The sequence below is a fragment of the Sparassis crispa genome (assembly GCF_003851025.1).
Source record: "Sparassis crispa DNA, contig_000003F, whole genome shotgun sequence".
NCBI classification, from domain to species: domain Eukaryota; kingdom Fungi; phylum Basidiomycota; class Agaricomycetes; order Polyporales; family Sparassidaceae; genus Sparassis; species Sparassis crispa.
The window spans coordinates 3,228,054-3,255,450 of NW_020939750.1; the positions used below are offsets into that span (position 1 = coordinate 3,228,054).

General features: G+C 52.9%; 10 protein-coding genes across 10 annotated transcripts; all 10 read left to right on the forward strand.

Annotated features, from left to right (window-relative positions):
- Positions 1 to 1,573: 1,573 nt before the first annotated feature.
- On the forward strand, positions 1,574 to 3,847 carry SCP_0411730 (kinase-like protein; the record flags this gene model as incomplete). The annotated part of the gene is made up of 3 exons (XM_027757900.1): positions 1,574 to 2,755; positions 2,808 to 3,039; positions 3,102 to 3,847. The coding sequence occupies 3 exons, from the start codon at positions 1,574 to 1,576 to the stop codon at positions 3,845 to 3,847; spliced, it is 2,160 nt and encodes a 719-aa protein (XP_027613701.1).
- A 3,205-nt stretch (positions 3,848 to 7,052) lies between these two features.
- SCP_0411740 (Protein SnodProt1) lies at positions 7,053 to 7,487 on the forward strand (the record flags this gene model as incomplete). Its single annotated transcript, XM_027757901.1, has 1 exon — positions 7,053 to 7,487. One exon carries the CDS (start codon positions 7,053 to 7,055, stop codon positions 7,485 to 7,487), a length of 435 nt encoding a protein of 144 aa, XP_027613702.1.
- Positions 7,488 to 8,640: 1,153 nt separating this feature from the next.
- On the forward strand, positions 8,641 to 9,072 carry SCP_0411750 (Allergen Asp f 15; the record flags this gene model as incomplete). The annotated part of the gene is made up of 1 exon (XM_027757902.1): positions 8,641 to 9,072. One exon carries the CDS (start codon positions 8,641 to 8,643, stop codon positions 9,070 to 9,072), a length of 432 nt encoding a protein of 143 aa, XP_027613703.1.
- Positions 9,073 to 13,000: 3,928 nt separating this feature from the next.
- SCP_0411760 (predicted protein) lies at positions 13,001 to 14,599 on the forward strand (the record flags this gene model as incomplete). Its single annotated transcript, XM_027757903.1, has 2 exons — positions 13,001 to 13,876; positions 13,940 to 14,599. 2 exons carry the CDS (start codon positions 13,001 to 13,003, stop codon positions 14,597 to 14,599), a joined length of 1,536 nt encoding a protein of 511 aa, XP_027613704.1.
- Positions 14,600 to 15,278: 679 nt separating this feature from the next.
- On the forward strand, positions 15,279 to 16,125 carry SCP_0411770 (hypothetical protein; the record flags this gene model as incomplete). Its single annotated transcript, XM_027757904.1, has 2 exons — positions 15,279 to 15,389; positions 15,457 to 16,125. 2 exons carry the CDS (start codon positions 15,279 to 15,281, stop codon positions 16,123 to 16,125), a joined length of 780 nt encoding a protein of 259 aa, XP_027613705.1.
- Positions 16,126 to 17,499: 1,374 nt separating this feature from the next.
- Positions 17,500 to 18,755, forward strand: SCP_0411780 (NADP-dependent alcohol dehydrogenase 6; the record flags this gene model as incomplete). The annotated part of the gene is made up of 4 exons (XM_027757905.1): positions 17,500 to 17,536; positions 17,605 to 17,927; positions 17,978 to 18,313; positions 18,372 to 18,755. 4 exons carry the CDS (start codon positions 17,500 to 17,502, stop codon positions 18,753 to 18,755), a joined length of 1,080 nt encoding a protein of 359 aa, XP_027613706.1.
- Positions 18,756 to 19,538: 783 nt separating this feature from the next.
- SCP_0411790 (NADP-dependent alcohol dehydrogenase 6) lies at positions 19,539 to 21,538 on the forward strand (the record flags this gene model as incomplete). Its single annotated transcript, XM_027757906.1, has 11 exons — positions 19,539 to 19,541; positions 19,594 to 19,725; positions 19,792 to 19,816; positions 19,869 to 19,928; positions 19,986 to 20,036; positions 20,095 to 20,147; positions 20,227 to 20,286; positions 20,339 to 20,402; positions 20,471 to 20,793; positions 20,846 to 21,181; positions 21,239 to 21,538. 11 exons carry the CDS (start codon positions 19,539 to 19,541, stop codon positions 21,536 to 21,538), a joined length of 1,407 nt encoding a protein of 468 aa, XP_027613707.1.
- A 387-nt stretch (positions 21,539 to 21,925) lies between these two features.
- On the forward strand, positions 21,926 to 22,870 carry SCP_0411800 (hypothetical protein; the record flags this gene model as incomplete). The annotated part of the gene is made up of 3 exons (XM_027757907.1): positions 21,926 to 22,186; positions 22,236 to 22,440; positions 22,494 to 22,870. 3 exons carry the CDS (start codon positions 21,926 to 21,928, stop codon positions 22,868 to 22,870), a joined length of 843 nt encoding a protein of 280 aa, XP_027613708.1.
- Positions 22,871 to 23,597: 727 nt separating this feature from the next.
- On the forward strand, positions 23,598 to 25,983 carry SCP_0411810 (hypothetical protein; the record flags this gene model as incomplete). Its single annotated transcript, XM_027757908.1, has 6 exons — positions 23,598 to 23,856; positions 24,119 to 24,254; positions 24,310 to 24,380; positions 24,439 to 24,566; positions 24,620 to 25,267; positions 25,330 to 25,983. The coding sequence occupies 6 exons, from the start codon at positions 23,598 to 23,600 to the stop codon at positions 25,981 to 25,983; spliced, it is 1,896 nt and encodes a 631-aa protein (XP_027613709.1).
- A 516-nt stretch (positions 25,984 to 26,499) lies between these two features.
- SCP_0411820 (hypothetical protein) lies at positions 26,500 to 27,303 on the forward strand (the record flags this gene model as incomplete). The annotated part of the gene is made up of 2 exons (XM_027757909.1): positions 26,500 to 26,682; positions 26,743 to 27,303. 2 exons carry the CDS (start codon positions 26,500 to 26,502, stop codon positions 27,301 to 27,303), a joined length of 744 nt encoding a protein of 247 aa, XP_027613710.1.
- Positions 27,304 to 27,397: the final 94 nt, after the last annotated feature.

The following is a 27,397-nucleotide window of genomic DNA, read 5'->3' on the forward strand; positions in this document are numbered from 1 at the left end:
CCGATATGACTCGAATTGCACATTTGGCCTTATCAGCAGTGCGCGGGAGTGCACACAGAGGTGCAATCTCACGCCATTGGATTCGGGTAGCACGGAGCTACGTAACATATACTTTTGTTGTAAATTTTTGCCCTGCGACTGCGAGAACGTTTGAAGCCTGCCTGCTTGTGCTCTGTCCAGTTGTTTTCCAAGTGCTGGTGAAGGGGATAAAACGCTTGTCATTCTCGTTCAGTCACAAAGCACGTGATTAGACACGATCGACATGACGCGTCGCGTACATGCGGCATTCTGCGAACATATTGTGGCGCCGACAAAATCACAATCCTCGCGGAAAGTGGGACATGGTATTTCTTGAACTCGTACCCCCATCTGTCTCTATCTCACCGTAATACATCTGTAGCCATGGTATTCTCCTCTCCAAGTTGGAGACAATTCTCTCCGTCAATTACTTCCGCCAATCCTGTGCAATGTGCAGTTTCCGCAGCACCCTTGCGCCTAGTATGCATGCCAAATGTTCCGATTGACGAGTCTTTCAAGTTGCGCTCGAAAGCTTTCCCGAAAGGCGAAGTTCCACGCGCATAGACCCCATGAATCGGTGATGCACTGGCCTTTCTACCAGTACGTGCGCTCTTGTTTTTCTCACCTTTCGGCAAGACTTTACCACCAGACCTACTCCTTATGCTATGTTTCCCTAATGCGGGGTTTTTGCTACCAGGTCGGAACTTCTTCGCTATTGATTATAGGCAGTTTGGGCACGACCACCTTTCGTCGACGTAATTTTTGACAGTGGCACTTCACCAAAACCGGGAATTTGGAGCCACTTTTTGACGGCTTGCCCAAACTGCCTTATCTCTCTCAACGAACGTTCCTTCAGTTTCCTGCAGCTCTCACTGTCAGGATACAGATGACAGTCTGGGCCACCCATGCATATGGCTATCCTGAGTCAACATGTTCCGTTGCTTCTTTGCTGCGCTGTCGAATTCCGGAAATGATTAGGTGGGTGAGGTGTCCGTGTCACATGTCTGTGACACTTGACCCGGTTTGTCACGTTTTATCAGGCTTGGCAGGAAGGTCACGTTTTGTGACTAGGTCCGCTCGCCAGTTAGTTTATCGAGGTCGCCGCCGCAGACCGTTGTTTCTTTTCGTCGCTCTACTCTGCTGACTCCGCCGGCTCCACAACCTCACACAAGCCACATCACCTAGGCCGATATGTCGTGGCACTAGCATCGTCACAGCAAGGCTTTCATACATACACCCACCATAAGAGTAGCTCTGCGTACTGCTGTCTCTCTTGGTTTGCATAGCTGCAGCAGAAACTTCTGCTCGTTTGTCTACGCTTGTGGTTGCTTTAGGTGACAAAGAGCAGTTACCGACTATCCGAGGTGGATTCACGGATAGAAAGTGAGTATCCCCTATTACGTCTCGGACCCGCACCCGCTTACCTCCTTGTGAAAGCCGTCCATCCTTCGCGATTGTTTTCCTTGTGCATTCTTGGTCCTGCCATTCGTCAATCATTTCTCCTTTTTTCTCTCCTAAGCGCAATTTCGCCATGATTGACAGCTGGAGCGTCTATATGAGCCCCTCATCGTCTTCGACGCCCTCATCCACTCGGTCCTCGCACCTGAGTGTCCTTTCTTCGTCATCATCGATCTCTTCACCAACATCACTTCCTTCTCCTCTACCCTCGCCATCCGTCTCGACTTCCTCCATCGGAAGCAAGACTCATGCATTCTTTGGCTCTCCCTTTGGCGGCGGCGACTCGCCTACGCCTCACCCACCGCCTAATCCACCGACCCGATCCATATCCATCAGGTCGCACGCGTCGACTTCCACGAATTCAGACGATGGTTATGACGAGACGCCGAAGGCGGAGCCTAACGGACCCCTGCGCTCCCTGAACGCCGATTTCTTCGGCCCTTCACTCCTACCCACACCCCCACCCGGCACGCCGGCATTTCCGAGGAGCGCCTTCGCGTCACGCGAAAACTCACCTAGGAAGCCTATATTGCCACCGCTTTCCCGATTTTTCCCGTCGCGCAGACGCTACAATGAGCATGACCGCGACGAGGCGCAGTCACCACCATCGCGCGGGTTTTTTCAGCTGGATGCAACCCCGCCGCCCCACGCCTACAAGGATGCACCATGGCTCGCCGAGCCATACACAGCATCTCCCGTCGGTGATAAGTATCAGCATGCAGACTCACATATGACGGCAGACCATGCTGAGACTCTATCAGATTCCTCAGTACTCACCACACCCATCCCCAAGCCCGAGCAGTCATCGTACGTCACGGCGAAGGTGAATCCGGCACCGGAGCCGGAGCCGGTTTTACAGGCTGCTGCATTACCCCTAGCGCCCCTAGCGCCTGGCGTACTCATAGGTGCGCCATCGCTCGAACTTGAGCTCGTGCGCAGGCTCGGGCAGGGTGCATTTAGCAGTGTATGGCTCGCGTGCGATGTCAAGGGTCAGCTGGGTGCATTTGAGCTATCGCGGAAGACGAGCTTGCTCCGGAGTAAGAGCGAGAGGAGGGGTCGTGCGCGGAAGGTGGATGGGTTGCGACCCAAGACGAAGCTTGACGAACAGAATGATGGTATGAAACGTGTGCGAAAGGAGTGGAACGGTGACGCAAGTGCTGTGGTGGTGAAAGAGTCGACCGCGGGGCGGCTCGTTGCAGTTAAGATGACGGAGCGGTCGATGTGCGAGAAGAACTCGCGGACGCGGGTGAGCTTCGTGCGTGAGGTGGAAGTCCTGCGGGTGAGCATTCCGTAGTCTTTTATATTTAGAGATGGCTGACTTTTACCCCCAGCACATTTCGCACCCATCAATTGTGTCTTATCTCCATTCGTTCAGTACCCCGTCGCATCACTGCCTCGTTCTCGAGTATGTAGGCGGCGGCGAGCTTTTTGACCTTATCGATAACGCGGAGACTCACGCGCGACTTGACGAGCCGTTGCTTCGCCGCATGTTCGGGGAGCTGTGCAGGGCCGTGGGCTGGATGCACGGCGTTGGCTTGGTGCATCGTGACATCAAGCTTGAGAGTATGCGTGTTTCGCCAAGTCTGTTCGAGGACAATTGTTGTGCTGACGCTGTTGACTTGCAGACATCCTCCTGACCACCTCACCCTTCACGAGCCCCTTACCTGCGGCGCCGTTAATCAAGCTGAGCGACTTCGGCCTCTCCCGGTTCATCGATCCTGCCCAGCCGATGCTGACAACCTTGTGTGGATCTGAGTCGTACGCTGCGCCGGAGCTCGTGACTGGACGACCGTACGACGGGCGCGAAACCGATGCCTGGGCGTGCGGAGTTGTGCTATATGCGCTCGCAACGCGGCGGTTGCCGTTCGATCTCCCGATGGCAAATGTGGCTCACCGCGAGGTGGTCGTGGGTGAGGCACGCATGCGGGAAGTAGAGCGCAGAGAACGACGTGCTCTACTCATGCGCATCGCCAAGGGCGAATACTCTTGGCCTGACGATCGCGCATCGGATTGTGCCGATGAGCAATCTCGGGAAACACGCCTTGGCTGGGCGACCGGCCCTGCCCTTGCGCACAGCGCAGGGATCCGCCGTGTTGTCGGGCGACTGCTTGTCCGGGATCCCCACAAGCGTTCGAAAATCATCGATCTGTGGGAAGATGAGTGGATGCATGGCGAGGGCGCCCCACCTCCGCCGTTGTCTCCAGTATCTCCTGATTTGGATCACAAACCAGATGAAACCCCGGATATTGCACAAACCGAATCACCTCTTGATCCGGACGGAGACGACCAGTTTCTGGAGGCGGATGACGATGGTGTACTCGTGGACAGCCACGACATCGTTCCTGGTAGCGTCGCTCACCAGGAGCACTAGCGCCGGCCTGGGGCCGTGCGCATCGACGTATGAATCTGCATTCGCTACAACACAAAGCTATACCCTGTACGACTAGGAAGGGTGGTAAGGTATTCTGTTTATTGTCTCCCTGTTGTTGTCACAGTACTACACTATTGGCCGGATGTCTCCCAGTCCACTGAGCTAGCACGTTCACTATATTGAGTATCTCCGATCCTGTTTGGTTGCAATTGTCCTGTGTTCCGTAGATGCATGCATACTCTACATCACGTAGCCAATAATTAGGGCTTTCCGCGCTGTCCATGTCTGCCATTTGCCGTTCTTGTTGTCGTATACTCTCTTCTTTTGATTTGTGCTCTGTGTAGCTAGAAATACGATAGATGTTTGCAATATGCTCGTTGACTCGGTGTAGTCCAGAAACCAAATGCTCTGTGCGATTGGTGCGGGCAACGTTCCACGACCCTTGCCTAATATGTCCTGTAACTTCCATTTTCGGTGAATATCGATTTTCTCCACAGTTGAGTATGTGAGACTCAGATTTGAGACTTTCTCTTGCTTTTACTTCCCCTGACAAAGAGCCCGAAACTATGCACCTTCGGCGCTGCCACGCCGGCCCACCCCTTCTGAGGCCTGAGGGATCCATTCTGGTGATAGTTGCGAAAGGCACACTTGGTCGCAAGGAAAACATAAATTGTTGGTTTGCTGCATGATATGATCTACAAGACGTTATAATATAACTCGGTGCTCTGTCTCCGATGTCTACTGGCCAATTAATTAATCAGGATGGTGTTCTACTATGGCGTGTCTTGTGGTGCTATACCACTGTAACTTTCATGCCCGACGGTGATAGTACAGGAATTTTACCTTTTGGCGAGAGCATCATGCATGGTCTAGTGTTGAGCCTATGTAGCACTCGAGGCGCTCATCTCACGGGGAATGAAACTGTCGCCAGTCCCGCACGGCTATTCGCATTTTCATAGGTCAGACAATGTCACATTCCTGCTGGTTTTGCTGATCCCGCACAGCTCGAGTGCACTTATGTCGTGGCCTCGATATTACACGTGGAGTTCCTTGGAGCGGCACGTCCCTTTGCATGCGATCCGCAGAATATAACACTCATCATTATCCTCATGAAGTTCACCGCAGCTCTTGCTTCTTTCATTCCGTTTTTCGTAGGGCTCGTCGTCTCCTAGACCACGGCGCCTGTGGCATACGAGACAACTATTGACTACGCATCGCTGTCCTCCGATGATGTGGCCTGCTCCAATATCATGGAGAATCGCGGGTGCGCCACCCTCAGCTCGCTGCCCGACCTGCCCTACGTCGGAGGGTCTTTCGACGTGCCAGAGTGGAATTTTCCTGGCAGTGGTTCATGTTAGGGGCTGGCGTACGACGGAACCACCATCGCGGTTCTTGCGGTCGACAGAGCTCTCGAAGGATTCAATCTCTTTTAGCAGGCGATGAATGCATGATGGTGAATGCCACAGCCGTGCAAGTAGACTAAAGCTCAGTGTGGCCTCTGAGTGGGTACGGCCTTTGCAATTTCATCCATTGATGTACAACCAAGCTGATGCTTCGTATTGCACGTGCATGTCGACAACAGCTTTGCAAATGCATCTACAGCGAAATAACATGTACTGTCTTGAATTGGACAAAATATTTACTGGTGCTATTGCTTTTATCTGTACCCCGAACCTTCTGATCGTTGTCCCTCAGCAACGTGGCTTGCTCCAATACGTTGGAGAGTCGCGGTTACACTACCTTCGGCTCTCTTCCCGACTTCCCCTGCAGCGGAGGTTCTTTCGCTGTGACGGGATAGGATTCGCCTGCCTGCGGGTCGTGCTGAGAGTTGACATTCAAAGATAACAGTATCAGAATTCTCGCAGTCGATGCTGCTACGGACGGATTTTCAGTCTCTGAGAAGGAGGCTACGCATGCGTTGTTCGGTAACCAGGACATCCGGAGAGTGGTTGCAACAGCGGTACAAGTCAACTAAACTCAACACAGACTATAGGGATAACTTGTGAGTAAAGTGATTATGTGTCTGCATAAGTTGACGTTGACGTTGGAATATGCTTGGTGCTGTGACTTCTCTTTTCAGGGTGCATGTGCAGGCAGAGCTGTTGGATATGTCTGCGATGGACTTTGCATTTCACAGTTGGTAATACAGTAGTACAGCATGTACAGTTTTCACCTGGTGTTCGGAGAAAATATTGTAAATATTGTCGTTTCCAGTGCCATGCCTACTATCTCATAAGTTTGAACACAACACGCAGTGGCCCGGGAAGGATAACTCCCTGCGCTCGCTATCTGGCAAGCATTAATGTCTTTCTCCACAAGACGATGGAATGAGTCGTCGGAAATGTTCAGTCATGATGCATGAGGTTCATGGTGTCCTGCCGCTTTTGTAGACTCCCATTCCAAATTTGACCATCGGAGTTATTTTTTCTCACGTAAGCATGAGGCTGACAACAACTACTCGTGACGCTTGCAGAATTTATACTGTCGCTTTACTATCGAGTTTTGTTCCTCTAAGGTGTATACGCAGCTCTGCTTGGCTACTTAATGTCCTGCTCTGCGGTGGGATCTCACTCGGGCTGAACATCCCTACTACTTCGACGTCCCAGGGATCATATCCGACATGTTTCGGCGGGCATCAGCTGGTGGCCTACAGCGTGATACATTATGCATTATGTCGAAGCTAATAGTGGTGACTTGGCGGTGACCGTCATGTGTTAATGTTGGTCTTCCTCGTCAGAACTTACTCCACTTGTACTCTACCGTCACAGCAAACCCGCAGGGTGGTGTGTTATGACCATGTCCACCCGTGGTCCACTTCAACAACCTGGTGTATATGTTGTGTGCATTGGCATATGCCCATACATGTTGGCCATCACGGTTTGCGATTGAAAGCGGCAGAGCACAGCATTGACTGCCCACAGCGCTGCATAACGGCTTCTTTGCCCGTTCTCTGTTGATTTCTACTCTGTTACGTCTTCTGCTTCGTGGTGTTCAAGTGGTAACCGAGGTGTGCGATGCATGCGGAAATGAGTGCCCGCTGTACGTCAGGGTCGTTTCTGGCCGGTCTGAAGTCGAACGACTTGGGAAACGATCAGGCCTGCCGAAGGTATAAAAGCTCGTCAAGATAGGTCTTCAGCTTCAGACCACTAGCCTCATCTTCTCCTTACATTTCCAAGCATCAGGTCTATCCAGCCTCACTATCATCATGAAGTTCGCCGCCGTCATTGCCTCCCTCTCGCTCCTCTTTGCCCCAACCATCCTCGCGCAGACGTCTGTGTCTGTCTCATACGATACGACCTACGATAATTCGGCGGAGCCTCTTAGCAACCTGGCCTGCTCTGACGGAGCGAACGGCTTGGAACACTACGGTTACACCACCCTTGGCTCGCTCCCCGACTTCCCCTACGTCGGCGGATCACACGTCGTGACGGGATGGGACTCGACCGGATGCGGGACGTGTTGGGAGCTGACGTACGATGGGACGACTATCACAGTTCTCGCGGTCGATACCGCGCCCGAAGGGTTCAACCTGTCGGAGGAGGCCATGAATGCGCTGACAAACGGCCAGGCGGTGGCAATCGGTAGGTTGACTGCTACGGCAGTGCAGGTCAACTCGTCCCAGTGTGGGCTCTCGGGCTAGAATGGCAAGACGGCAGAGTACGTCCTCTCATTTTTGTATTCAAACTGCTAGGAGTCCTGATCGATACTCAGTGTCGGTGGGGTCCTTAGTCTTACCTGTGAACTATGGTGTTCGGTCACATTAGACTTCTTGCTACCGCTGCGTTGTCATGGTTTCGTTCAATGCATTGGACAATCTTGTGGACTTGCGATGTAGAGGATTGGCATACCAGTACTGTATGTTTGAGTACTTCGAACTCGAATGATATCTACGCGTCGTGATTATGCCTCAGTGCTCAGTAAGTGCTCAGCAACTCGCTGCGGTACAAAAATAAGCACGTCCGTGTTTTGCTGTAGGCTATGTAGTACTGTTTGTCAAGCGCTGCGGCGCGCGGCGAGCATCAGACTATTATTCGCTGGCGATGGATCCATGATTTGCGTACGAACTGTGCTAGTCATGCATCTCTCCTTGTCTTGCTTTATGGCTGATATTCTGGCTATCACAATATTGGAAGTAGTTGTTCGCCGTTACAGGATGTTCAAAGCGGCGTTTCGGGGCCACTCACTGGCCGCCCACGCCCAACTATAAAACGCTTCTCGTCCAGAATGACCGCAGTCACCCCACCGGACTTACCTTTCGTCCTCTTGGCGAGTAATCGGACTATTCAGGCGCTATTTAGCAGGTCAGCAATGCTCGTGTACTAGGCGCGAAGCCTTCCCTGTCAAGCATCATGTCGAGGCCTACGTACCACTCTCAGGCTCTGTCTCAAAGTTCGCGAAGCAGTCTTGGTCCTATCATGTGTTTCCAGTCATGTCTGCTACGACCTTGTCATGAGTGGTTTCGCCGACCAACCGAAAGGTCAGAATCAGTGGAGGGCAGGAGATGTGCTTACAGAGGTTCTCGCATACATCACCACAGTGAGCGCTGTCACTATCATCTGACAGGCTACCTTACCTCAAACGCACAGGTGTCCGCAAGGATTCCCGAGCGGCCATCAGGTTCCCGTTTCTTGTGTGCACTTGTGACCTTGCGCTCGACTTCGGATAGTCATCTCGACACCTAGAATGGAGCGCTCGACCAGTATAAAGCGTCGAAACGAAAATTTTTCATCCACTCACCTCGAAGTGTGCCCGAAGCGATCCGACCACTGCCAGCTCTCCGGAACACTTCAACGATGCTGTTTGCCAATGTTTTCCACGTCATATCCCTTCTCCTTGTACCCACAGTCATAGGCCAGACAGCCGTGTCAGTGACATATGACACCACATACGACCTTGGAACCAATTCTCTCAATATCGTTGCCTGTTCTAACGGCGTGAACGGACTCGAGAGCAAGGGTTACACGACCTTTGGCTCCCTTCCCAATTTCCCAAACATTGGCGGGTCGTTCGCTGTTCCAGGGTGGAATTCAACTGGGTGCGGGACGTGCTGGAACGTGACGTACGATGATACTACCGTCACGGTTCTGGCAATCGACACAGCCGAAGATGGGTTCAACCTCTCGGAGGAGGCGATGAACACGCTGACGGACAACCAGGCGGTTGCTCTGGGAAGCGTGACTGCCACAGCAGTGCAGGTCGACGCTTCGTTGTGCGGATTACCGTGATTAACAAGGTGAAGAACTCCAGAGCCTCCACGCAAGTTATAATCTCAATCACTGTCTTTCGTTCACCAGAGGTGCTCAGTGATCGGACTCAGAGAAGGACGGTGCTTATGACATCATGGACGCAGTGATTCTGAAGATCAGGGGTGTTTCGCCAGCCCGGCAATATAATATTTTTGGTAAACTGTTTGCGCCGGTCCGTTCTGTTTTTTTTTAATTTCATCGGTGATAAACGTAGGCTTGGGCTAGGCAGCAATAAAGGGATGATGATGAAATCTGTGTATTTATAAGCAATAAAGGGAAGCAGGAGCGTCCAGTGATCCTGCTTACTTTTCTTGCCTGATTTCGGTGAACTTTGTCGTGGAGTTAGCAGTTCACAGGCTGTCGGAACCGTGAAAGTGCTGCACAAGTTCCGCCACGGGACGAAGGCGATCATTGTACCGTATACAATGATCGCCTTCGTCCGAGTCCCGCTATGCGCGATCGCCGTGCTGTAGGTGATCGCTTTCATCCCTCCGCGTTTGTCCGCGGACAATACCGGGCGGCGCCCGGGCCTGCGGCTTGGTTTCCGCCCACTTGGCACGAGCGGCCCCCTATTATCATTCTCATCAGTAGCGTCCTGCTTTGCATTTCCACCTGGAACATGGACGGCCGCCCCTGCACCAAGCGAATCGGCCCACCCACGGGCGTAGCTCGGGTGCTCGAGTTCCAGATGAAATCGAAACAACGTGGACCACCTCGAAATCACACGCTGAATAGGGCACAAATGGCCGATTACGCCGTTGAACTCATCGCGAGTCGAGCGCAAACCCAACGCAAACCAGGAGAAACACGAGTTTCATTAAGCGCTCCCACTTCGGACGTGCTCGTTGCTCCTGACTGACCGACTGCTATCGTGGGCTACGAACTTCCTTCCTGGTCTGGAACGATTACCAGGGCACCATCTGGTTCTTGCGATCCTGGTGCCCAATCCGGGTGTAGGCATTGTAGCCATGAAAGACGCCCAATCGTTGTACGTCGGTGAAGGTTGTACGTAGGTGGGTATTCATATTTCAGATTGTAAGCATATGTCTCATGCATGCGGTGCTTCCGATTTTCGAGAGGGCTAGCCGTGTCTGGCTGCTTTGGGCAACCGAGGCGGCTTAGCGGATTCCGTCAGATCCTATGCAGCTCTAAGCGACTGTTGCGAGATGCCATCAATCTACCATCAACCAGCCATCTGCTTACTTGGTTATCCTTGTACTCTAGTGTGCCTCAGGACAGTGTCGATCCAGTCAAAGTTATGGTTCTTATAGTTACACCACCTACCACAACGCATTCCATTCTGGACTAGCTTGTTCTTATTTCCCCCGCACGAGTGTTCTCTGTAGCGCTTCGTTGATGTCACCTGTAGATTCCTGATCATGATGCGCCCGGGGTTCACCGCCGCGCCACTCCCGCTATCTTGCCTCGGAGGGACACAAGTCACATACTATCATGTGCCCTCCGTTGCTTCTATTCCTCTCGATTTAGTCGTCTGCTCATATGGTCGACTTTAGGGCCGACACTACCTGGGGATCACTCCCCGATTTCCAGTTCATTGGCGATTGTGCCCTGTTAGGCGATAAATTCGGGCAGGCCTAGGACTCCTGCCGGAATCTGGAACAAGAAACTACTTGCGAGATCTTCGCGCCTACTGGCTGCCCTCTTTGAACACTTCCAGAGCGGCTAAGTTGTACTTTCGAAAGTATGTGCTGTTCAATGTCGTATCAGCTTCGAACGACTACGTAGTGTGGTCGATGTTCGTGACATTGTAACCGTCAGCATTGAATCACATGTCGGCCTGGCGAGTATACGCGTATTATTCGGTTGGCCTCCATGAAGGAATGAAACTTCCTTCAGAAATCGTTGTCTGCAGGGCACACATCTAAACCCCCATAAACTGCGATACCAGGACCACTCACAGCACATTCCACCAACTATTCGTTGACTTCGTTGTGGTATCTCTGACACTCTTCGAATACCAGCCTTCGGCGCATGACCTTGAGTAAGCCTCCCCGTCGATGATTGACCTCTTGGGCTGAGACCCTAAGATCATTATCTGGAGCATCTCAGATGCGCACCTCACGGACTGAGTTCGGACCCGTCTGCGCCACTGATGGGTTCGTCAAACTCCTCTTATCTCGAGTTCCAAAATCCGAAGAACCCACGGCAAGCTCTCTCTACCGCTCTTGGCCACTTACTATCGCCGAGTCGAAGCTATTATGGACTTCTTGGCAGACTGTTCTGTGTGACGAGGACGTGGCGCGTCGGATAACTGGCATAATTACAAGCACTGATTTCCGGAGCTACCGGAGAGTGAATCGCCCACGCACAGGTACCCGTCCTGGCTCTGCACATGGATCATGCATGCATTTGGACCCTCTTGCGCACTTACCATTTATCCGTCTCGAAGTCGACAGAACTAGATATCTAGCACTCTCAAGGTCACACAATGAAACACTAGCTTCCAGCCTTTCCTCTTCACATATCTCTCGACCAAGTTTTCAGTCAGTTGATACACCCGGTGGAATCTCTTCCGGTTTCGGCAAAACGGAAGCTGTTTTTAGCCACTCAAGGCGACCTCGATACGGGCCATAATCGGATATCTCAGCTACCACTTTGCCGACACTTTCTGGACATGTGGGGAACATCACCATAAATGCAGCAGCATAACAGTTTTAAAGGCTTTAACCGGAACAGTGTTCTGACCGTCGATTAAGAGAGTTCTCTGAATTCGCTCTGACATCCGCTACCTCCGATTCTTGGGCGACGCACAATCGACGTTTTTCTGTTAAAACTCACACGCAAGGCATAGGACTCCTACTTTCGAGCTGCGGCAAACTCACTCTCAACGTGAAGTTAATGGTCACTCCCGCGAGCGTTGTAACATGTGGCCTTCCTCCCTGCAAGAGCGAAAGAGGTCTCCGCCGACAGCGGCCCGCCAACTACATCTAGATGGATCCTTGCTGATCAGCCTTAGTAAGCGAACAAGAACGTGTCTTCATTGAGGGCCCAATAGGCAGGCACCACCCTACTGCAAGCGTACCGCCGGGGGTGTCAGAGGACACCATTCGCGGCAGGCCAGGCGAGACCAGGGAGTAGCACTTGTACGAAAACTCGCGATCAGATGTGTAAACGAGAGATCATGATACGTCGTCGGTCAAATCCATTGCAGCATAAAAATAATAAACGGTGCACACAATCTCCAAGTTTTCTGTCCTGTCTAGTCCGAGACATTCAACTCCTGCCATTGCATACAGTGTATGTGCTCCTAGGGAAGAGACAACAAAGTCGCCAGCACTGTGATGAAGGGCAACAAGGGAGTTCGCATAGCATAACAATTACCCGTGATAGCTCAGGGCATAGCTAAACAATGGCAAGGAAGTTTGGCGAGCATGCCGTGTTGCCGCAGAGCGGACTTATCGTCGGGGTGCCCAGAGCGTTTAATAGCCTCGTGTGGCCGATTCGTAAAGATCAGATCTCATCCGCGGAGGGGACTGATCTCAATCGGGGCTTGCGAACACGTGGCATTTGAATCCCGAATGAAATGCAGCTGCCGCTAGACCGTTCACCAGACAATTACTGTCGGAGTGACTCAATGGGTGAAGGCATTCCCCTTTCAGATTATGCTTTCTGATCGTTTGTTAACTGATGTAAAGCTTCGACTTATTTGTGTGGTCTTGTGCGGGCCCCTTCCTACCTCATCCTCATTCTTTACCTGACGGCCACTGGCGTCCAGCGGTCGGCCATGTCGTCTCTACAGTCTAAAACAGAACCAATCGACTGCTTGCCACATTCTAACGGTAACCGGCGTGGCACAACGCCAGCATACCATCGGAGTGACCCTACAGGCGAAACGCGCCACTCGTTTGTCGCTTTACCCCAATACTCGGTGCCACACAGCAGAAATATGCAGCTTCACCTCGCCATTCCTCAGCGCAGACCTCATTCCAGCGACGCGCCACGACGGCCGACTGTGTACACCAGTGCTTCTTCCGAGCGACGCGCTTTGCGTAATCTCGAGCGAGATCCTTCTTGGGTACCGCGGCCACCAAACGCCTTCATCATATTCCGTGCGGAGTACTCGAAAAATTACGCACAGACGCATGAAGATGGCGAGTCACCGCCTACTTCCGAGAAATCGCTTTCGAAACGTGCGGCGGAGGCCTGGGGTGAACTCACTACAGAGGAGAAGGCACCGTACAAGTGGCGCGCTGAGCAGGAGCGTCTAGAGCATGGGAAGAAGTACCCGGATTACAAGTACAGACCACGAAGACGCCAGAAGGGTGCATCCGATGGTGGGACGATCTCCCGACGAGAGGTGGTGGAGTCGTTCATGCGTCGCGCAGCCAGCGGCTCCCAAAGAGACTCTGAGTCCGACTTATCTGGAGATTGTCCCAGTCCTCCCAGCATGAACTCCTCTTCTCCAGAGCCGGTAGATACCCCGCTCGGTTCCGACAGCCCATCGGATACAAAATCGTTTGATTTTTCCTCCATCCTGCCGCCTGCAGAAGATATGACTCTGTACCCGTTCTTCCTGCTGCCATCATCCAGCGCGTCTGCGCCATGTCTTACTTTGTCAAGCAGCATGGACAGCTCGCCGTGGTCCTCTGCGGACCTGGGTTTTTCGCCATATGCAGGGGTGGGCGCCACTGGGTCCAGAGATCGTTACTCGGACACTGGAGGGAACGGCATGACTCCCGCCATGTGCGAATCGGTACCTGGGCTGACGCCATCGGAAACTGCGCTATTAGACCAGCTCAGCTTAGACATGTCTACGAGCTTGGTGAGTGGCCCGGTGCTAAAGCCCGTCGAAACTTACTCACGACATTAACAACAATGTCTGTAGTCACCGGAGTATGCTGCGACAAGCATGTTTGCGGGCCCATCTTCCTATCCGCTCAAACCGACTCAGCTTCCGCAGGAGTCGGACCCTCTGTATCACCGCCGTCAGCGCTCCGCCACAGTGAGCAGTCTTCCTTCACCACTTACTGTCGTCACATCCACACTCGCCGATTGGGATGGCCCGACCGTTCCGACCATAACGGTCGAGCAGAATTCAACTCCATTTTTCCCATCTCCACAAACGTCGATGTCTACCTCTTCACTTCTTGCAGCGGAGAATGCAGCGCCTTGGGACTTGAAACAGGACCAAGAGCAGATACCTACGGCGTCTTTAAGTGACCTCAGGATATCCGTGCCGGATATTGACCTCGACCGTACACCGCGCGGCGCAGATTTCCCCCAGCATGTGCAGGGCGAGTACGTTCCTCCTTCTTACGGTTCCTCCAACGCGTCTGCATATCCCGCGACGCAGACCCAGGAGACGCTGTTCGTGGAAGGCAGCAGTACCGCGAGTAATGGCGTCTACAGCGGGGTCAACACCAACCCGCAGCTTGCTGCGTATACCATGGGGCTCACCGACCACGGCATTGAGCCAATGACCTATTGCACGTCTCCTTTCGCAGATCTTGAATTCCCTTATGTCACGCCTGGACTGTTCCCATAGCTAGGTCACGTACTTATGCAGAGTTTCTTTGATGACGCACGACGACCGCATTCCTCTATGATTTGTCTTCTGTAGCATTAGAATACTAGGAAGTTCATGGCGGTGATAGAACACTCGTGATGTAGTATAGTTGAGCCACGAACGTATCCATACCTTACTCACTTCCATGTACGTATTTTCACTTCGCGTTCTCGATAGAAAATTGCATTGCACCGGGTATTTCGCTGAACGGGGCCAATAACGTCTGCGACGATGGTTCACTTGAAAAGGAGCCTGCAGAATATACGTCGACTCACGTTTGAGGCGGCATCATCCATGTCTCCTGCGTCTGCTTCTCCGACTGCTTTCGACGAGCGTTTTGCGGGGAAGAAGTTGATGTGCACAATCGACGATTGACATGATACGTCAAACTCTGAAACACGAGTCGGACAACGCAGCTGGCGACCGTCAAACTAGAGCCCTTTCCGAATTCGGATAAATAGACCCAAATAAGTAGGACCGGAAGCACCACTTTTGAAAGTTCCCGACGTCCGCAGTGATGGTCTAGACGCGCGTGGGGCGACCGCAGTCTGGACATACCTTGCCCTTGTATACATTGCACTGTCCCAAGTCACTACTCCACACGAATCTCATACTCTAATTCATCTGCTTAATGCTACCATCAATCTCTGCATCCACAATGCTGCCTGCGGCCGGCTCACCCCCACGAATCAATTTCAACCTGCACCGAGTACTGCAGGGAACGTTTGCGAAGCGAGACTTACCCTCCACTGCACCGGGACCTGTTGTAGTGAGTTGTCTATACTTTGTTTCGTCAGGGAGCTATGGCTTTCTCATCGGCGGTGTTATGTGTTTAGACAGCCCAGCCCAACACTGAGTTGCAAATACCCGAGATCGGGGGCTCCTCTGCAGGTTTCATCGCGCTTGTGGTCGTTCTAGCCGCCGTATTCCTCATCTGCTGTATCGGTGTCTTTTTCCTTCTGCGTAACCACAGTCCCACCTCTCATGAACGCCGGTTGCGGCAGGCGGAAGCGCGCCAACGTGGATCGAGCCTGTACAAGGCTCCCCTAGGTCCACCTGGCATGCGAGCCCGGTTTGCGAGGTGGTTTGGTAGCAAGAAGGGTGCGGGATGGGTGAGAGCGGCCGATGACGAGGAGTGGGATGCGGCGGACGAGCGCTTCGCGTCAGGTCGCAGACAAGACCTGAGAGAAAGGAAGGACACCGTGTTTGAAGCCCCTTACATCGCGGAAGACATGAGCGCAGAGTCCGTTGAGCTCTCTGCTGCTCCTCAGGCCTTCCGCGACGAACATTTTACGCCCTCGGCTCCTTCGATCTCCATGCCGGAGCCGACTTATGTCGATCCTTTCTCCTCGCCGCCGACAACCGTGGAGGATGCCAAATTGGAGGTAAGGGCGACACCTCAGGTTGATGCGCAGTTTTCCGTACCATCTAGCTCATTGCCTGCGAGCGTCGGGTCGGTGCGCAAGTTCGGAAGTGGGACGAAATTCAAGGAGAGCTTGGATTGACCTTAACATGTACTGTTTTATTCTTTGATTGTTTTCGTGATTAGCTCTCGGTGGTTGGAACTTCGGACTAAGGATCTTTGTATCGTATGCCCTTCGATTGTTGTACACAGACATGCCATCGTTGTAGCACGTCATCACTGTAGGCTATCAGCTATGTCAAGTTTCGTCACATCCTCGCTGATCTTTTGTGATGGAATATCTGCGTGCAAGTCAATCAAAATCGCTACTGCAAATAATATTGTGTTTTTCAATGCATATGTATGGCGTGAGATATATCCCGGCAAAACTCCGGAAGTACCATCTTCTGCCACTAGGTTCATCACGAAGAAGCCTGCCTGCGCACGAAGATGTCAATTCTCTCTACAATTCTGGGTGGACTGCCTTTGAAGATACTGACGAACAACTGTCGGGCCGGCTAATCCGAAAGCTCCTACTTACCTGCCCATGGTTTCCGACACCGACGTTCTCGAAGTCGGACGGTTCAGTGGCCAACCCTTCGGAGGCTTTATCGGTCAGTGATTGCACTTCCAGGTTTGCCGCGCCGTTGACTCATCCACAGCTTCTATTGTGGGGTGGGCACTTCTACTCTGGCATGCGGCGACGTTCGCACCTCTTCTCAGGACACCCAGCCGTCGCCATGCGCGGGAGAGGAAATGGCCGAAAAATGGCCGGGAAAAGCCGAAAACAGCTGAAAATAGGGCCAAATTACCTAAAATCAAAGGCACCTATCGCCCACTTTTCGACTCCCCGGATCCTTCGGTGTGTCTGAAACCTGCACGACAAGTCCCGACTCTGCTTGCAAAGTCTCAAGATCTCAAGTTTGACTCTGTGCGGTGGCAAATTTCGTAAGCAAGGTCTCTGCCGCGAGGAAGAGGCGTTTCCCACGTTTTGGATAGTCCGGACAGAAAACTCCAAAATCCGGGGGTTTTGGCGACGATCTTTTGGGTATTATCGAGGGTCCTCTCTTCTCGCAGTATTCGCTGGGACATTCGTCCGAGATAACTAAGCACTGATGGATAAGGTCCTGGTGCTCAAGTGTCACAATCTTCACGCACGCATTGGCGAGAAGGTAGGATTGGCACATGCTTGAGGAAGGCCGCCAATTGTGAGCAGCGGCCCAGGCGCAAAAAGACTGTTCCCAACTTACGTGCAGAGCATTGCCGACTGGCCACGGCCACCTTGCTCAGTGCATTACCAAAATGCACCGACTTCCTGCGGAACGACCCATCCGAAAGGCGGCTCCGTTAGATGGCGCGCCGACAGACTCGGACTGCTGCTGTTATCAGATCGTAGTAAGCACCGTATTATTTATAGTGGCGGACAAAGGATGGAAAAATCGTCCAAAGACCCTTCCAACCTTTCCCATCCGCTACAATGTCTGCCGTCGAGTTCAAGGGCTATGGGTTGACCGGTGAGCGAGCCAAACCTCCTGTGCAACAAACTTTAAAATCTCATCGCTCTTCTCGCTCACATCGGCAGACCCGAAGAAATGGAGCGATCTCAAAGTCGTTGAGTTCAAGCCCAAAACCTTCCTAGAGGACGACGTCGAGCTCCGGATTACCCACTGCGGCGTCTGCGGTTCAGACGTCCACACACTGTCGCAGGGTTGGGGTGAGACCACCAACCTGCCTTTGATCGTCGGCCACGAGATCACTGGCATTGTTACCCGGGTGGGCTCCAACGTCACTGAGTTCAAGCCTGGTGATCGCGTTGGTGTTGGTGCTCAAATCGGCAGCTGCATGAAATGCAATCGGTGCAAGCATGACCAGGAGAACTACTGTCGTGATCTCATTGACACTTACGTGCGTCCATGAGCTGCTTTTTTGTGACATTTTGTTGATGTTCCTCTTAGAACGCTGTCTACCCCGATGGAGTTGCTGCGCAGGGTGGCTACTCGACAGCAATCCGTGCCCACCAGCAGTTCGTCTTCGCGATCCCTGACGCCCTCGAGTCTCGCCATGCTGCGTCAATGTTGTGCGCAGGCCTTACCGTGTTTGCGCCGCTGAAGCTAAACGGTGCTGGCCCTGGCAAAAAGGTCGGTATCGTCGGTATTGGTGGCCTCGGACATTACGGCATTCTATTCGCGAAGGCACTGGGTGCGGAAGTTTATGCGTTCACTCACAGCCCGAGCAAAATAGAAGATGCGAAAAAGATGGGCGCTGACCATGTCATCGATACTGGAGCCAGCGTATGTTTTCTGGTCTCTTATGCATGAGGCATATCTCACGCCGTCGCTGTGACTACAGGACTTTCACGAGCCCCTTTATGGCGAACTCGACCTCATCGTCACCACACTCGACAACTTCAGCCCTGACAGGCCGCTACAAACGTACACATCCATGCTTCGCGTATTTGGCAAGCTTGTCAACGTCGGCGTTCCGGACGCAGACAACTTGCTTCCCCCCATGCACGCCATGAGCCTCTGCTTCAACGGCGCGTTCTTCAGCGGCTCGCACCTCGGCTCGAAAGTCGACTGCAATGACATGCTCAAGCTCGCGGCGGAGAAAGGGGTGAAGCCCTGGATTCAGGAGCTACCTATGAGTCAGGCGAAGACGGCAGTCGAGAACGTCAAGAAGGGCAATGTGCGCTACCGGTATGTGCTGTCGCAGGATATCAATCCTGTCATTTGAGGGGATGGGTCGTTCAATTTGTGGAGCTCCTGCTTCGTGGGGGACAGTCTTAGGCCGCACTTAGACGCAGAATTGTGTATAAATATATCTCGTAGACTGCGGTGTAGAATGTTGAGATGGATATCATCAAACGTCGTACCTTGTACCCAGTCACTACGTGTCGTGACAGTGTTTCGGCCCAGGTCGCCGAGAGCACCTTGGGCGCCTGACCTCGTCCGTAGGCCAGCCGTCCTATAGTGTTCTCCTCCTCTTGTTCGGCTATTTTCTCGCTCAATCGGGTAAGTCTCATAAAATATATATATCACATGATCTCTCAAAACATATGATAAAGGAGCGAGAACGCTATAGCGACGGCTGGTTCTAGGAGCCTGGTTTGCGAGGAGACTTCAGTAGTTCCGAACCTCACTCAGGCTGTAACCACGAATCTTTCAGTCCAGAGCCTGCTCTTGGACTGCTACTCATTACGTGCTAAAGGCATCACAGATGGAGCCAAAGTACCTGCAGGACGTTCGGAATTGGGACGAAATTCAAGGAGAGTTTGGATTGACCCTCACGTCCTATGTAATCTTTGATTGTTTTCGCGATTAACTCTGGGTTGTCGGAACTTCGGACCACGGATTTTCGTTTGTATCGCATGCCTTCGATTGTTGTACACATACATGCCGTCGTGTAGCTCATCAATGCATCATCACTGTCAGCTATGTCAAGTTCGTAACATCATCGCCGATCCTGTATCTCGACGACAATATCTGCGTCAATCAAGATCACCAGTGGCAGTACTGCATGGTATGACGTATGCATTCCGGCAAAAGTCTGGAATAATTCCATCTGCTTCAAGTTTCCTCCACTGTTCAAGTTAACGTTGATCACGAAGAAACTCACTTCTCCGCCTGCGCAAGAAGATGCCAACTGTCTTTCCGGGTGGATTGCGGTCGACCCTCAGGGACACCCCAAAAGGGAGCCCATCCAGGTCTGAGACTAGCTGCTCATGGTTTCTGACACTCTCGCTCAACTTCTCGCTCTCCGGTCTACTCAGTGGCCGCTCTTCGGAGGCTTTATCAGTCAGTGATTGCACTTCCAGGTTTGCGACAGGCCGTTGATTCGTTATCGAAGTTCAACAGCCATCCATCGCTGTTTCTAGGGAAGCATATTCTGATGCGCCAGCAAGTAACGGTTCGTCCCTTTTCTCGCGGTATCCGTTGGGGCATGGCCCGATATATGTCAGCACAGGTGGACAGAGTCGTCACTGGTGCAGTGTGTCTTATCTTCACACACGGATTGGTAAGAAGGACGGATGAGAGGATTCGGCACATGCTAATTGACGAATGCCGGTTGTAAGCAGCAGTCCAGGCGCAAGAATCAAAGAAGAGTGTTCCCCAACTTACGTGCAATGTATAACTACGGCCGCCTTACTCAGCAGGTGCAGTTGTAAAATGCTCCAAGGAGTCCATGCGGAATGACCCATCCGAAGAATGACGTTAATTGGCACGCCGACGGACTCGAGCCGCTGCTGTTCAGTTATCAGATCGTCGTAAGCACTGTATTATCTAGTGTCGGACAAAGGATCAGAAAATCACTCAAAGCCCTTCCGACCCTTCCCAACTGCTACAATGTCTGCCGTCGAGTTCAAGGGTTACGCATTGACCGGTGAGCGTGCCAAACTTCCTGGGTAACAGACTTGGAGCGCTCAACACCCTTCTCGCCGACACCGGCAGATACGAAGAAATGGAGCGATCTCAAAGTCGTTGAGTTCAAGCCCAAAACCTTCCTGGAGGACGACGTCGAGCTCCGGATTACCCACTGCGGCGTCTGCGATTCAGACGTCCACACACTGTCGCAGGGTTGGGGTGAGACTACCAACCTGCCGTTGATTGTTGGCCACGAAATCGTTGGTGTTGTCATCCGGGTGGGCTCCAACGTCACCGAGTTCAAGCCTGGCGAGCGTGTCGGTATCGGTGCTCAGATCGGCAGCTGCATGAAATGCCAGCGATGCAAGCATGACCAGGAGAACTACTGTCGCGAGATCATTTACACATATGTGCGTCCATTAGCTGCCTGTTCCGCGACGTTTCTGTTAACGTTCCTCGCAGAATGCGTCCTATCCCGACGGAGTTGCTACGCAAGGTGGCTACTCGACAGCAATCCGTGCCCACCAGCAATTTGTCTTCGCGATCCCTGACGCTCTTGAGTCTCGCTATGCTGCGTCAATGCTGTGCGCTGGTCTTACCATGTTTGCGCCGCTGAAGCTAAACGGTGCCGGCCCTGGCAAAAAGGTCGGTATCGTCGGTATTGGTGGCCTCGGACATTACGGCATCCTATTCGCGAAAGCACTGGGTGCGGGAGTTTATGCGTTCACGCACAGCCCGAGCAAAATAGAAGATGCGAAAAAGATGGGCGCTGACCATGTCATCGATACTGGGGCTAGTGTATGTTTCTCGTCTCTTATGCATGAGGCATATCTCACGCCGTCGCGGTGAACACAGGACTTCCACGAGCCCCTTTATGGTGAACTCGACCTCATCGTCACCACACTCGACAACTTCAGCCCTGACAGGCCGCTACAAACGTACACATCCATGCTTCGCGTATTTGGCAAGCTTGTCAACGTCGGAGTTCCGGACGCAGACAACTTGCTTCCCCCCATGCACGCCATGAGCCTCTGCTTCAACGGCGCGTTCTTCAGCGGCTCGCACCTCGGCTCGAAGGTTGACTGCAATGACATGCTCAAGCTCGCGGCGGAGAAAGGGGTGAAGCCCTGGATTCAGGAGCTACCTATGAGTTAGGCGAAGACGGCAGTCGAGAACGTCAAGAAGGGCAATGTGCGCTACCGGTATGTGCTGTCGCAGGATATCAATCCTGTCGTTTGAAGGGATGGGTCGTTCAATTTGTGGAGCTCCTGCTTCGTGGGGGACAGTCTTAGGCCGCACTTAGACGCAGAATTTGTGTATAGATATACCTCGTAGACTGCGGTGTAGAGATAGATATTATCAAACATACTTTGAAGTTTGTACCCACTGGTCTGTAACAGACTCTACTACGTGTCGTGACTCGGAAGTCGGTCCGGGTGACCGAGAGTACCTTGGGCGCCTGATCACGTCCCGCCATAACAAGCTCACGTTGCGAGGAGATTCCGAACTTCACTCAGGCTGTAACCAAGAATCATTCAGATCATGAGTAACTCAGAGTCTTCTCTAGAGCCCGAGGTTGTCGTCAAAAGCACCAAGAAATCATCCAAGGACAAGGCTAAAAAAACGAGCAAACACTCCAAGGTCGACGCCGGAAAGAACGAGGGAACCGACCCAGACTGGGCATTCAAGCCTCCCAAGGGTGCAGTCCTCATGAATCACGGTGTGGATTCTGGAGAGTTTGACTGGGATGCGATTAATGATGATGATAATGTCGAATTGTGGCTGATTCGGGTGCCGGACGGGGTATGCGTGCTCTTGGACTGCTACTCATTACGTGCTAAAGGCATCACAGATGAAGCCGAAGTACCTGCAGGACATTAAGCTTGATGTGCCGTCATCCTCAAAGACTACGCGGATAGGCAGTATCGACAGGAAACACACATCATACGACGTATGGTCCCTTGGGGACGACGAGATTGAGGGCATTGGTGGGGAGGAACTGAAAGAATTTTCATGCCTCTTGCCCAGGCCAAGGAAAGGTGGGAAGCTCTATCAAGGTGAACATCACTTAGTTGCCTCCTCGTTCACCTTCCTGAAGTAGAGTTAACAGCCCCGAAGCCCGTTACACGCCGTCTCATCGTTTCCGCAAAGCCAGCTCTACCAACGCCCGATCCTTCTTCAGACTCGAATACATCTTCGTCTGTGTACAAAAACCCTCCACGACCGCGCTATCCCAAAGCGATATTAAAGCATCGTTTCATGCCGCTCGGTTCGCTCGCTCGGAATGCAGATTCTCCGGAGGCCATGGATGTTGACCAGGTGGAGCAGATACTAGGAGAAGAACCGGCGGACGAGGATATTCCTGTCAAGCCGAGCAAGCCCAAAAAGGCTGCTCACACAGAGAAGGTGGAAGGGACGACGAAGAAACGAAAAGGCAACGGAGACAGTCCCAAAAAATCCAAGAAGACAAAGACAGCTGTGGAGTAGGTACTATTCGTAGTGCTCTGTCGCTGTTGCTGCAGTCCAGAGATGATCATATAGTTCTGCCTAGTTTGTGCAGTAGATCTCTTCATGAGTATATCAATCAACTTGAATTTCACCTGTGTGGTCTACACGTTGAGTTTGAGCCGCACGCGCGCGCTAAATGCGCAACATACGTCGATATATATGATATGCGAGGCACTGGTAAGTACTCGTGGTATATAACACTTGATTGTTCTAATGTCGGCCTATACGGTATCAAACTGGCACGCTTCTGAGCCTCTGACTCTGCACAGTTTAGAAATTCGGGAATCGACCAAAACAGATTGATCGTGTGCCAAGCGCCTCAAACCGAGGTCCTGTGCCTCCAGTATGTGTACCAAGTGGCGTTGCAAACTCGCTGAATAGCCAACGTCAAGCTGCTGCATCGAGGACTGAGTGTTTCTTTGAATATTCAATCTGGTGGCTCGGGCCGGAAAGCCTGGAACGTGACAAACACTTGTGACACAATGTAACAATATCTGGACAAAGAATTCGTGGGAAAAACCAGGAATCGGCGTTGCGGCCAATAAGCGCCCATCTGTACATCGTTCGCGACGTTCTCCACACTCCGAATCTCGTCCAGCGCACCGAGTAGGCCGCCACTGGCTTCGTCTGGCTCGCTGCGACTGGTGATACCGCTTGCGCTCGTGGTCCGCGGCAGACTTTGTCCGGATTCGCCCGTGTTTGGACCATGTCGTCCATCGTGTCTCCGTACGACCCTCCACCGACCATCCACTCGGTCCTCTTCAAGTCACCTCCAGAAACGGTTCCACCCACCGATGAACTCGAGGCACTGCATACTGAGCTTACTCTCCTCAAGCAGAGGACACTTGAGAGGGCGAGGAAGGCTGGGGAGGACCTGAAGACCATTGAAGAGTCTATGAGGCGCCTGAAAGAGAGAGAGAAGGGAAAGGCGAAAGCAGTCGAGAAAGTGAAGCGAGAGCGAGGCTGTGCGTATCTGCTATACTTAACGAAATATTATTGTGCTGAATGTTTCGGGTTTGAACCGTTCATTCTACCTTTGCGCCATTCCGCCGATTCTTGGTATCCTGCACGCTGTTCGCGGGTTTGCGCGTGGTGCTCTGGTCCCACACCTACCTATACATTGATTGGACATTCTTTTCCATGTTTGCCACCCGGCTTGCTATGCCATTTGGACGTTCCGTGGCCACTTGGACCTTTGAACGACCTGTCCCTTGAACCTGTCTGCAGTCACACCTCTTCCTAATGGCGACGAGGCGAGACTCTCCGCACAACCCCAAGCTCCTCCGTCACGATCTAGGCTGCCTTCTGTACCCGTTACCCCGATATCACAGAGCACCACTCCCTCGCTCGATTCCCGGAAGTTGTGAGTATCATCCTCCATCTACACGCTCCCCTAGAAGTGCTCATGCATTATCTAGAATGCCAGATGACCTAAAGAAGCAGAAGAAGAAGAAGCGCAAACGCGATGAGCTTAGCGATGCAGAACTAGGTCAGCATGTTATCGCCAAACCTATAGTTCTACTGCTCACAGCCATATCGCCACACAGAACCGCAGAAAATGCGAAAACCGTCACCATTGCCTCCACACACGCACCCACATCCTCCACCATATCCACACCCACCACCACCGAAAACATCGAAGGCCCAAAATCCACCCCCACATCAGTCAAGCAAAGTAGGTGTATTATGCGTGGCGTGCAGATTGAGTCTGAACATCCTGTCTGGCAGCCCCCCGCTGGACCAGATTTTGCCGTGCCTGCTCCAATGTCACTTCTCCCCCCCCGTCCGCCGGTGGCACCTCCACCAATACCGGGGCCCAGCAAGCCCACAGATGTCATGGAAGACTTCAGCAAGTCCAAACAGCCCTCGCAAGTGCTCGTGAGCACGTTCTACACCAGCATCGAGCCCTGGATTCGCGGGATCAAGGAGGAAGATATCGGCTTCCTCGAGTTCAATGGCGACGAGATGGAGCCGTTCGTGATGCCGAAGCTCGGTCGACATTATTCGGAAGTATGGGAGGAAGAAGATATTAAACAGTATGGTGGCCCTCTTCCTGGCACAGCTGCGACACGCCCTGTATCTAACGCTGCCTCGTCATCGACGCTGCCACGGTGGGAACCATCAACGCTGATGGAGACAGATCTGCTCACGGAGGAGAGGTCACACGGGCCTTTGACGGAGCGGGTCGTCAGCGCCCTTATACCGATGCAGAATGCGACCGAGTGGAAGGGCGTCAAGGCAGCAGAGGAGGCCATGGAAGGTCGGCCAGGGACAAACGGCGCCGCTGCTGCCGCCGCCCGAGACAAACTCAACGTAGCGGACTTGGAGGACCGTGTCAAGAACGTATTGCGATTTCACGGCTTAATCAACGAAGTCGTAAGTCTCTTTTGACCGCTAGTTGCACCGGTATTTCTCACTTAGTTATTATTCGCGTACAGCCCGATTTCGCCGAAGCGGTGGATGATCCCATTGCCACGGCTCTTAGACATGCTCAACGCGAATTGCGGACAGTTTTTGCCACTAACAAGGCGCGGAAGGCTCGTTTAGTAGACATTGGGCGAGATCGCCTGGGCTACCAGGAATACCTCGAGCTTCGCGATTCTCTCGACAAGAATATAACGACTTTCTATACCAAACTGCAGAGGAAAGACGGCCCCAAAGCGAACAAGAAGAAGAAGAAGCCTGGCGAGCCCAATGGCGCGGTCAATGGCGCCACCGGTGGCGTTGCCTCGTTGCCTCCGTGTCCTGCTGCGATCGGCTTGGGGCCGGACGAAGAGAACCACTTGGTCGTACCAGAACAGCTGAAGCGACTGGTGCAGACGCGGCGGCAGTGGGTCGATACTATCGGCGGGGTGTTCGATGAGAAGCAACGGGACAGTCCTGGGCGCATCTGGAGTCTGCCGAAGACCAGCATCTACGAGGGGATCGAGGAAGAGATCGGGGAGCTGTTGGAGCGCCCACCTGCCTCTGCGTCTTCTTCCGGCTCGGGTTTAACCCTGCGATTGGGCCCAACCCTCCCGGTGAGCGACCCAGATTCACGGCTTAACAAGGGGAAAGCGAGAGCACGGGGGGACGACATGGAGCTCGGCTGACGGTGGCTCGACGTGTTCGCCTTGTCCGGATACTTATGGTCAACATTTATTCCCTAGTGTTATTAGTTATATTAGTGGAGACCGCTGATCGATGTTGGGTTGTGCTTTTGCGCAACTCAAGCCTGAGGCCTGAGGCTCGGAATTGACTCGTGCATTGCTGGAGGGAGCGCTAGTGTAGCAGCATTTCACGAACTGACGCGTCAAATCGGCATACTTGCGCACTCATAACATATCACTACCCTGCCTTACGTTGTGATATGTCGAAATGCTGTGGTTTGGCGTTGCTTCCAAGGGCGAGCTGACGAGGATACTCGGCAACTAGCTTGCGCTCGAGACCAATGGTCCTATATCAAACCTTCACAGCAATGAGACGCCGAGTCATCGACGTCGACCCAAAGCAACCCCCCAGCTCCAGCAAGTCTGACTAGAAATTGGCAGCAGGTGGGTCGTCGCTTCTACGCCTATTGTTCCTTTGTCCCGACGGACCTGACCTTTTGAAAGCTTAACGATTCAGCAATGTCAGAAGCAGCTCCCAAAGACTCCATATTCACGTTACCGGGCCTGCGACGGTTCTCGCAACCCATTCTGACTAGATTGTCGCACGGATCTGCCCCATTCATCAGTACATTCGTTCTCATCCACCTGTCCGCACCTGTGTTGGCCAACCTAGGAGGTTCGTCTCTCTCTTCCCAGGTCATGGTTCGTTCTTCCGTTCCGACTGCAATCTGTCTCTATCTAACGTAGCATGGGTTACGATAGATACTTGGCAGAGAATACTACCAGACTTCGTTCGGCGAGAAGTTTTTGCTCATCCTCCCCTTGCTCGTCCATCCACTTGCTAGCGCAGCTAAGCGCCTCCTTGCGCCTCGACCCGCCCGGCGGCTCACCAGCATCCTAAGCCTCACGGGCTACACAGCGCTTATGGTCTTGCCCATCCACTACTTCGTGCACCGCAGCTATCCCGCAAACCCTGCCCCGCCCATCTACGCGCTTAGCCCCGCGGAACTCGACTATGAGTACGTGAAGTACGCGCTGAGCGAATGGCCGGTGCGCGCCTGGCTCGGCTACGTTACTCTTACCGCCTGTGTCGCATGGCATGCCGCCGAGGGTGCAAATGTGCTCTGGAATACGTACGTGAGGGGTGCATTGGGTGCATTCAAGGCACGCACTCCGACGGCTCGCGCAGTCATTGCCGCAACGCTGGTGCTGCCGGTGGTGTCTGGGTTGGCGGTGATGGCGAAGGAACCGGTCATGGCGTTCACATCACAGCTGGCGCGCTTCCACGCTAGCTTTACTCAGTGTTTCGTTTATCGCTACTGAACAACGTCGCAGACCGCTGTAGAATGGAGCCAGTGGTCGATGAATCTGGACGGTTTTTTTGTTTGACGCTTCGGGACGATCACACGTCACGATC